The sequence below is a fragment of the Papilio polytes genome, unplaced genomic scaffold (genome assembly GCF_000836215.1).
Source record: "Papilio polytes unplaced genomic scaffold, Ppol_1.0 DF820844.1, whole genome shotgun sequence".
Taxonomy (NCBI): Eukaryota; Metazoa; Arthropoda; class Insecta; order Lepidoptera; family Papilionidae; genus Papilio; species Papilio polytes.
In genome coordinates this window covers 957,464-968,428 of record NW_013528360.1, presented here as the reverse complement: position 1 = coordinate 968,428, position 10,965 = coordinate 957,464, and the positions used below count along the sequence as shown (strand labels likewise).

General features: G+C 34.7%; 1 protein-coding gene across 1 annotated transcript in view; it reads left to right on the top strand.

Annotated features, from left to right (window-relative positions):
* The window catches only part of LOC106110170 (chitinase A-like), a 13,009-nt gene extending 4,745 nt beyond the window's left edge, over nt 1-8,264 (top strand). The window contains exon 2 of the mRNA XM_013291899.1: nt 6,440-8,264. Within this exon, the coding sequence (XP_013147353.1) occupies nt 6,448-8,121 (1,674 nt within the window). The 5' untranslated portion in view covers nt 6,440-6,447 and the 3' untranslated portion in view covers nt 8,122-8,264. The remainder of the gene's footprint in view (nt 1-6,439) is intronic.
* Nucleotides 8,265-10,965: the final 2,701 nt, after the last annotated feature.

The window sequence follows — 10,965 nt, the reverse complement described above, 5'->3', positions numbered from 1 at the left end:
GAATTATTTCGTTACTTTTTAGTGTACTGTTTTTTTGAGAATATTTTGTTTTTGGTGTATTTTGTTTTGTTTTTCGTGTATTTTGTTTTTTCTTTTTTTTTTAATTGTTAACATTTTTAAATTTCGAATGATTCTGTTCGATCCGTTTTTGTTTTTCTATATGTTTTTTGTGGGTGTTAACATGTTTCTGTATTGGTTTTGACAGTAAACATTAATAATAAAACGTAACACTTTTAATTTTTGATTTTCCAAGTTTTCCACGAAAAATCTCAAGGTTTATTATTATGATATTTTATGTGGACGAAGTTGCGGGCAATAGCGAGTCAGCTAGTCACATATTAAATCTATCCTAATACTAAAGTTTAACAATGCTACGGTCTAAGTGTTTATCACAAAAAGCGTGAAAACATTTTCGTAACGTTATCGATTTTGTATCAGATTTGTGCAGCGCCTTTAACGGGCGTAAAAGACACCGAAATATCGAATACTTTTGTCGATGCATTACGAATCCGTTCTCATAACTGTCACGTAAACGTTCGTGATAGACCCTTTCTAAAGGTCCGTAAGGTAATCCTCGACATTCAACGACATTTGAACGCGGCTATAAATTATTTGCAAAACCCACATAATAGGTTTGCAAATTAAATAATTGTTTGCGAGTTTTGTGACCTACTGCCTTCCATACATTGTTTGATCATACAAAATCTTATAAATAAGATCCGTGTTTTATCAAATAAACATCGAAAATTGCATTTTACAACATTCAATTATTTTATTCTATTTCAGTACTAGCTTTGGCCCTGGAATTAAAAAAGACAAAAGTGAATAGCTTATGTGCTCTTCCAGAGCTCTATATCTATGTAAAATTTCATCGAAATCCATTCATCAGTTTAGGCTACAAACTTTATCAAACATCCATCCATCTAAAGTTACTCATTACAACACATTTTGTACACTATCAAAAACGTAAGAAATAAATTCACACGTAATGAAAGAAAAAAAAAATATATTTTCACCAAAACTTAAGGCTTTAAAAACGTTTTAAAAGAAACTTGATGCATGCGTAAAAAGGCTATAAACAAAGCGAGATAACCTCATACCGTCTTCGCGGAGCTAACGCGCTCATTCGGGGGTCAATGACATGAACTTGAAAAAAGATGTCGCCCATCAAGGCATTGTATGTAAATGTCAGGCAAAAACCAGATCCAGTTCTTTTTTCAATCTATTGTATGATTCGCAATTCTCTTAAGAGATTCTTATTTATAGGTTAGTTGGGATATAACAGTACAATGTAAACAAACCGTTTGAGGTATTCGGATGTTTTAATTGTGTCGCATATCAATATAGAGTTTAACACGAGTATAGAGCGGACATCAGCAATTTCTTTTAAATCATTATAAACGTGAAAGTTTAGATGAATGGATGGATGTTTGTTACGATGGACCTCCTGAACGGCACGACTCTCACTGAAATTTGGGCAGAAATTTATAAAGTCTGAAAGCAGACATAGGTTACACGTAGGGTACTCACTAAGTTTTTCTGTTAAGTTACGTTGTCATCAGTACTGTTATCTAAAACAAGTGTGGATTAAGTCTGGTACTATTCATAACTTATTTGAATTCTTAATCAAATCTATATGATTATTATAAAATAATTATAAAATATTATATAAAAAAAATAAAAAAAAAATTGCACAAATATGGCCCCGCAAAAACCATATAATTGGTTTGTCCGCGGGTGCGCTGGTTACAATTTACAATATAACATATGTAGAGTGTCGTAGTTGTGTCGGATATTTTTATGACATGTTTTTTTTTGTGTAACATTATATAAAATACATACATAATATACTGTATATAAATAAAATATTCTATTCAAGGGCTATTATCAAAAAGATGGCTTTCCAAACGTTTAACAAATAGTTTAAAAAATTTTAAATTTAGATTTGCTATTTAAGGTGGTAAGTTATTGAGCATGTATGGTAAACGTTTTCTCATTGTTCTGTCGCCGTAATAATTATTAATTCTGGGTACATTTTTTGGGTTTGGATGGATGTTTGTTAGAGTGCCGAAACTGCTGAACATGTCTCGAAATTTGGCATAGATGTATAGTCTGGAAGAACACATAGGCTACTTCCTTTTTTTATTCCACGAAATACTAGCACGCGAAAGCTAGTAAGTATATAGCGAGTCTAAATTCCCAGTCGTATTGTTAATAATACGTATAATATAGCATTTCTGGACCATTGAGTCCAGCTTCGACCGGACAATTGGATTACGTTAAAGTTGCATTGCAGTACTATTAGTCTGTCCGACGTAAATCTCTACCAGTTTGGGTAATAACTGTAAATATCTATATACTAGCTTTGCCCGCGACTTTGTGAGGAATGAAAAAAAACTAATTAGTCTATTTCCTCTTTCAGACTACATCATCAACTTGTCCTTACCCTACCGAGGGTCGGCACAGTATGTACTGCTCTTCCATACTCTATCATATCTGAATCCACTCCTTTATTAAGCATATCCTCTTTCACACAATCCATTTATACATTCTTCGGTCTTCCTCCACCTTTGTAGCCATCTATTCAATCTTAACACTATAGTTCAACTACAATAATATAGTTCAGACTATCTTCTACCTCTGTGCTAAATGAGTGCAGCATTCTAGAGATACGGTAACATCCATACATCCAAACTTTCGCTTTTATTTGTATGATAGTTGTACTAAATGTATGAAGCATTAATTAAAACACATAAAAATGTACCGTTTTATTTGTTTAAAGTGAAGCGTAAGATATAAGCATTTTGTATATGTGTTTGAGATAAAATTTACATTCGTATACAAGTACCGTGTTAACGATTAAAGTAAAAAACGAGTAATTTTTACTGAAACTTATGTTTAATACCCATTTATGCAAATATTAAGTTCTGACAGTTTTAACAGAAGAGTCTAACTATACGGTGAAAAATGTTTATTTGTAAACAAAGCTTTAACTGTACAGTTTAACTGACAGTTAAAATTTTAACCCTTTGGACTCTAAGGTATTCACAGAATGAAGCGTGGAATAGAGCAGATTTTTATCGCTAATGAAATTGAGGTTTATGGCATTGACATAAGTGTGAATTTCGTTTAACACGTCTTATGCTTGCTCTTCTTAAGATGAAAAGTTCGTAGTAAATTACACCTTATCTCAATTACATAAGGGTCAATTTTGTTTGCGTTAACAAAACTATTCTGCTCACAGCCCGGGTCTGTCTTGCGTCTTATCAGCCGTCTACACTAACTGATAAACGTAACCGAACAAAGGATTACACAATTATATTGACACATATGTTAACAAATAAATCATACAAAACAGTGAAACATAAATGATACATTTCCTTCATGTTCCGTAATTGCGATAAATAATAATCTTATCTGTGGATTTTAGCAGAAAATCGATGAATCAATACTCTAACTGTTGCTCGCGACTTCGCACGCGTTATATTACAAAATCAATGTTACTCACAGATAAATTACTGTATATCGTAAAAGATTTAGAAATAAAACTATTTTTAACGGAGACATGTGTATTGATAAAATATGTTCAGAAAAAGACTAGGAAAAAGTGATGACGTCGACAATGTGTTCTAATTTTAAATAATTTAATTTCATCTTCTTTTCTAATGGCTTGACTCTAAAAACGTGTATAAACTCCTTGAACAATTACCTTTCTAACGGTGAAAGAATTTTTAAAATCGGCCCAGTAGTTATTGAGTTATTTCAATGCATACAAAAATACAAATCTTTCCTCTTTATAATATTAGTATTGCAACTACGCAAACTTTGAACTTCCGCTAAGGACTTATATGATTCAAATGATAGTTTCGGTAAATATCACTAGATGTCGTTGTTCTTAAAGATCAAGTATTCTTTCACGTTGTTTTTAATTATGTGAAGAATTTTATTTAGATTTTGAATATTTTTATTGATTGTAAAAATGTTCATATTTATTAAACAACAAAGTAATTTACGTAGCAACGATTTTCAGGCTTTATTTCCTACTAGCTTTCGTCAGTGACTTCGTCCGCATGGTATTAAAATAACAAAAGTGAGTAGCCTATGTGTTATTCGATTTTTCATCGAAATCCCTTCAGTCGTTTAGGCTACAAACTCTATAAAACATCCATCCATCCATATAAACTTGGCATTTATAATATTAGTATGATTATTGATGTAGGCCTATACCTAATTGTATCAGTAACCGGACATATGTATGTACCAACAATATTTTTATATAGTTAATAGGCTAATTATTTTTATGTTATATAACTAGTCAACAGTTCCATTATAAAAGAATCCATGTAAAACCCGCCCCTATCAATTATGTGTACACAAACCAACATAACCTTAGTGTGTCAAGGTGTACCCTAAATATTCTAGAATCTAGATGCATCTAGTACTGCCAATCGTTCTCAATGACATAGTGGTTATCTTATTAATATAAACGCGAAAGTTTGGTTGGATTTTTGTTAGAGTTTGTAGCCTAAATGGCTGAACGAATCTCGATGAAATTTGACACAGATGTAGACGATAGTCTGATACACATAGGCTACTAACTTTTATTTATTTTTTGATTCCACGCAGATATATAAGAAATAAATAACTGCTTTCGAAAAGGTTCTTACTTTTGGATTGCTGAAATTAAATTTTGAACACCTGAATATTTGGGTAGTTTTAATTAACTTCTTATTATCCAATAAATGTAATTATTTAGTATATTAAATTGAATCCCATAATACCCTTTGCGAGTGCGTCAACCCCATGTACATAATGACGGTGCATCGAACCCAGTAACCGGTCGGTCTGGAAACCAAATATGTTTGTACTTCACACTATTCGTATGTACTACTCACGTATAAATACTTAAGAGTGTAAATATAAAGAACGAATTGTAATCTTAGAGTTAACTAATGAATGAATTGATGGTGGCGGAATCTGGGAGTTTGGAACTAAAACTGATTATGCCTTCAAATAACGCATAGATTACGATTACAAATTGGGTTTATTTTAAATTTCAAGTAGACGAAGTAGCAGGCGACAGCTAGTCTAATTTTTGTATTAATATTATAAAAAAGAAAGTACAGATACATCTGTACTTTTGTTAGAGTTTGTAGATATTTAATAACAAATATACATGTTTGTTATTAAATATCTCGAAAACGCTTGAACGGATATCGATGAAATTTGGTACAGATGTTAACAAAGTCTGGAACGCACAGGCGTTTTGTTTAATTCCGCTTGGACGAAGTCGCGGAAAAAATTCAATATTTAATCAAGCTTGTGTTACAAAATATTGTAGAAATAGCTATCGTTTTATAGAGAGACTTTTAGCCAATGATTTTGCCTCTTTATCGAGGTTTGTCTCAAGGAGAAATACGTGCTTAGTACCAATTTCTCTATGCAACAAAGGTAGAGGAAGTAAGGAAAATATGGATGGGTCGTGTGAAATCTTTCCCCCAAATCTATGCGTAAAGTTGTAATAGATAAGACGTCTGATAGAGACGTCTGGAATCTTACATACTGTGTCGATACTTCGTAGGTACAAGAGTAAGGTTATGACCAATGTATTAATTTTTCATCGTAGACGGAAAGAATAACTGACAGTATCTGGTGATCTATCTATGATTAAAACCATTGTTTATAATAAAAGTATGGGAATGCCGATTATTAATCGATTTATTCGTCATTAGATTTCTATTGCACGATGATTATTTGCTTCGTAATCTAGTAAATAGACTATTATTTTAGTCATGTATAAGTAAACCTACTAAAGGATGAGACGGATTAATGAAAACAAAGGGCGATTGTAATTCCCGTGATAAAGTAGTTTAAAGAACTGTGTTTGGTTGACAGATAGTCTGGTTAGTTCAAGTACGGCATCCTAACGCGCTAAGCTTACAAAAAATAGTGCAGTTTAACTCTAATGATTGAATTATAGTTTCAACTTGTGTAAAAATGTTTAGTAAATTTTAAAAAAGTTAACACGAGAATGTGAAATTTTAACATTGCCTCTATCCGCAGTTTACGTAGCCTCTTATCTCAAAGATAATACTGGACTTGTGATTCATAGGTTAGTAACGGACACGGCCAATTAGTGTCGCGCTAAAACACACCAAATAACAACATTAGGTAAAACAATTAAACACACCATCTGTCGCCTTGACCGCTTTCATAACTTAACCGGGATAAAAAAACTGTGCTAATGATTTTTTTATTTCGAGTCTTAAAATCACTCCAGTATCGACATTCCGTGTGACGGCGCTGGCTCCACCGCTAGCGGTTGGCCTACTATACCCGCGATATATAAAAGATACCTCGCACATGCAAGTTCAGTTTTGTATCACCGCTCCAGTCGAAGTCCGCGTTTAGTATTTAATTTAAATTATTTTTATTTTAGAAACGGCCATGAGGCATCATATGCTGAAGCTACTCCTCGGAGTTAGCTTACTCGCTTTTGCCAAATGTGGCCCACCTGGAAAGCCATCCCTAGGCTGGGGCGAACGAACCTTCGCGATAGTTGAAGTCAATCAAGCGGCGACTGCTTACAATCAGCTGGTTACCAGGAAAGATGGTGCTGATGTTACTGTTACATGGAACGTGTGGTCTGGAGATCCAGCAGATACCGCCAGGGTCCTACTGGATGGCGATGAATATTGGTCAGGAGCATCAGGGGCAGCGACGACAGCTACATTCAAAGTGACAAAAGGTGGCAGATATCAGATGCAAGTTGAACTCTGCAATTCTGATGGATGCTCCTCCAGTGAGCCTACTGAGATCATCGTAGCTGATACTGACGGCAGTCATTTACCTCCCTTGATGTACACTCTCGGAGAAAAGAACAAACTATTCAAACAGACTTCTGGAAAAGTTGTTGGAGCATACTTCGTAGAATGGGGTGTGTACCCGAGAAAATTCCCAGTCGATCGTGTTCCAATTCCTAACCTGACTCATTTACTATACGGCTTCATTCCAATTTGCGGTGGAGATGGCATCAACGACAGCTTAAAAGAGATCGAAGGCAGTTTCCAAGCTCTTCAGAGATCGTGCAGCGGCCGAGAAGATTTCAAAGTATCTATTCACGATCCTTGGGCCGCTCTTCAGAAACCACAGAAGGGATTGTCTTCCTGGAACGAACCTTACAAAGGCAACTTTGGCCAGCTGATGTCTCTCAAACAAGCCAGGCCTGAACTTAAGATCCTACCTTCCATCGGTGGTTGGACACTAGCCGATCCCTTCTTCTTCTTCACCGACAAGGAGAAGAGAGATCGCTTCGTTGATTCTGTAAAAGATTTCCTCTTGACCTGGAAGTTCTTCGATGGTGTTGACATCGATTGGGAATTCCCTGGAGGTAAGGGAGCTAACCCCGACCTCGGTAGCCCGAAAGACGGAGATGTTTACGTTGAATTAATGAAGGAATTGCGTGAAATGTTGAACGACCTTTCTGAAGAGACCGGTAAGAAATACGAGCTGACCTCCGCTATCAGTGCTGGATGGGATAAGATCCAAGTTGTCGATTACAGTGAAGCTCAAAAGTATATGGACCATATCTTCCTTATGAGTTATGATTTTAAAGGCGCCTGGTCTAACGACACCCTCGGTCATCAGACTCCACTTTACGCACCCGCTTGGAACCCTAAGGAAACTTATACCACTGACTTTGGTGTGAAATATTTGCTTGCTCAAGGCGTGAACCCTAAGAAGATTGTGGTGGGCGTAGCTATGTACGGACGCGGCTGGACTGGTGTTCATAATTACGAAGACAACAATCCATTCACTGGCAACGCGACTGGACCAGTCAAAGGTACTTGGCAAGACGGTGTAGTTGACTATAGAGCAATAGCACATGAGATTGCTTTGGGTAAATGGGAATTCCATTACGATAATGTTGCTGAGGCTCCTTACGTGTTCAGGCCATCGACTGGTGACTTAATAACGTATGATAATGCACGATCGACTATTGAGAAAGGCAAGTATGTTAGAAAAAATAAGCTTGGTGGTTTATTCGCGTGGGAGATCGACGCAGACAATGGTGAACTATTAAATGCCATGAACATGGGTCTTGGAAACAGTCAAGCGTGAACAAGAACGAACTGTTGTAATATTGGTGTGAATGTGATCGTTATTCTAAGATTATTATTAAGAAAAAGGTCTCAAAATGTAGAAAATAAATGTACGATTGGATGTAAATTTAATTTAAATTATAAAACTACAAAAATATGAAACTCATTTTTATTTGAACACCTCTGAAGTAGAATATGAAGATGGGTAAGTATTGATGCCAACTTGATCTTAAAGTTATTTCCCTTTATATTTGAATAATATATCAAAATCAAGCGAATTTCTAATCCATCATTATGGTTTATACATCCTAATGAGTAAATGATGCATCTATTAATTTTATAAGCCCTTAACTGTCGGTCTTTTACAGAAATATTCAAGTGTATAACAGTGTAAACATGCCTTTATTTTGTTTACTCGCAAACTTGTTCTCCCTTATTACCACGATCATTGAACTTGCTTCGGATGCATCCAGTGTACATATTGAAGGTTATATAAGTATTAAAAAAATAAAAGCATTGATTCTTTTTGCTAAACTCGTTTGATCAGTATTTGAGCTTCCAAAAACTTACTTAACTATGGATAAGTGGTTGGTTGGATGGATGTAAGTTTGTTAGAGTTAGCCCAAACTGTTGAATGGATCTTGATGCAATTTGGCATAGATGTAGAGCATACTCTGGAAGAATATATAGGCTATCCACTTTTTTTTATTTCCACGAGGAGGGAGTCACGAGCAAAAGCTAGTATTGTAATAAATTAAAATTAATTTAAAAATACGAGCGATCTTTGGCGTACCAATTGGAGAGGTTACTACTCCCACTTTTTAAAGTTTTTATTTACATTTTCACTGATATATGTAAAGAAACACATGCACATACTAAAGCTGGCATATAAAAATTAATTTCGGCGTTTAATATCGTAACGAGTTTTAAATATCGAACTTGTCTCACAAGATCGGAGTAACGGCATAATTTTGTTTGTAGTAAGATTTCTGTTTCCACTGCAGAAACAGCGACAATAACATACTTCCATCTGTTTCTTTATGAATGAAAATACTGAAAAAGCAATAATAACTCATAGATATAGAGACAAGACTCTAGCTGCATCATAGCTTTATAGTTAAAAAGACGTACCGAACCCGTTATATTACGTGTAACTTAAAAAAATATAACTATTTCGTGAATGTGATGTACTTTCATCTGATCTTTTTTTCATCTTAAATTTCACCTGTCTCTCAGTCCTCAAAGTTGTGTTTGTTCTGGCAAATCACTGAAATGGTTGGATTCATTTTGACAGATCCTTGAGGGGAAAGTAGCTGATAGAAGTAAAAATGTTGTAGTATATTTTTATTCGCTAACGAAGTCCCGACCGCTATAAAATAAAAATTCGTCCTCATTATCTTCTAGGTATTGATTTAACATCATGTTAACAGCTTGCTTTTTTGCCGACTTCTATAAAAATGTCAACAACCGTAAGAAAGTAAATGCAAATAAAATTTTACTTCGCACACTGTTTACTGATTAAGTGCTAATGTTGAGTCGCAAATGTTACGCTCGGTTTCCAGCCACGTTGTAAGATTCCTGCAAATTATGAGTAGTAAATGTGTTTGCCAAATTTACTGTGAAACAAATGAGATTATATAGCGCCTACACAAAAAAAACGTTGTCAATTCAATTCAAAATATTGCTATTTTTCTTTAGTAGGCATTTTGACAGAAATTTACATAAATATTACTTCGTATCTTTTTAAACGAGTACATCTTTAAAGAGAGCTATACTTAAAATTCAAAATTAATCATAGAATTGTCATACACTTAGAAGTAAACAGTACTTTCGAATGAATCATGCGTACAGATACAAACAACCGATAGTAAAAGGAAAAGGGGCAAGCCATTGTGTACCCGCCGATATTTATTGCAAAGATATGTCGAGCACCTACAATTACTGGAAATAAACTATGCAAATACTAGGAATTGCGAATTTGTTGAACAGAAATGGTAATGAATAGATTTTCAGTTGATTCGAGTGTTGATTGCGTGAAAAGTATGATAAAATATGATGACGGTTAATTAATGATTTATCATACCGATGAGTAAATTTTATATTACTTTTTGTCGACAGCTCCAATCCATCGAGAGGGAATTGTGCCTAAGTTAAGTATGAACGCCTTACGTGGTTGAGACGTTGACCTACTGCAGACAACTTCACACTTGTTTCATTATTATTGCAATTTAAGAGACCATAATTGTTAGTCGTATCTGAATCAAAGACTTGTCATTAGACATAGATTTATTTATAAGTAATGTTTGGTAACATCCAAAGAACAAATATTCCCAGTTACATTCTTAGGGAGGTCCTGAAGTGTATCCCACTGGGAACAAAAGAGCGTGATGATCCTAAACAAACTTGGCGGATTTCAGTGATGGCCGGCATGAAGGAACCTAATTTGTCAAGGTCCAAGACAAAAGCAGAGACCTGGATAGTACGAGCTGCTGGCGCTGTGGACACCCTCTGACGATCTTCGAGAACGTGTAACAGAAAGAAGAACGTTTAGTACCGTTGTTGTCTAAATTAAATTTTGTTTATTAGATCCGTAAAAAAGTATAGAGAAATCAATTTGGAATAAATAATTCATTATGTTGTAACTGATTTATGTTTAACATTGACGAGGGTAAGGTATCGGTATAAATCGAGGACCGCACTCGGGGTTTTGGAAAATTTAAGAGTGTCTGTCGAATTCTTTGTATTACTTAAGGGGCTTTGATTTGAAAAACGATATTCTCTAAAATTTTTATATAGAAAACTCTTAGTAAACTTAACTAACAATTAAGTGCCTGTAGTGTTATATTCATTTTGATAAGTAGCT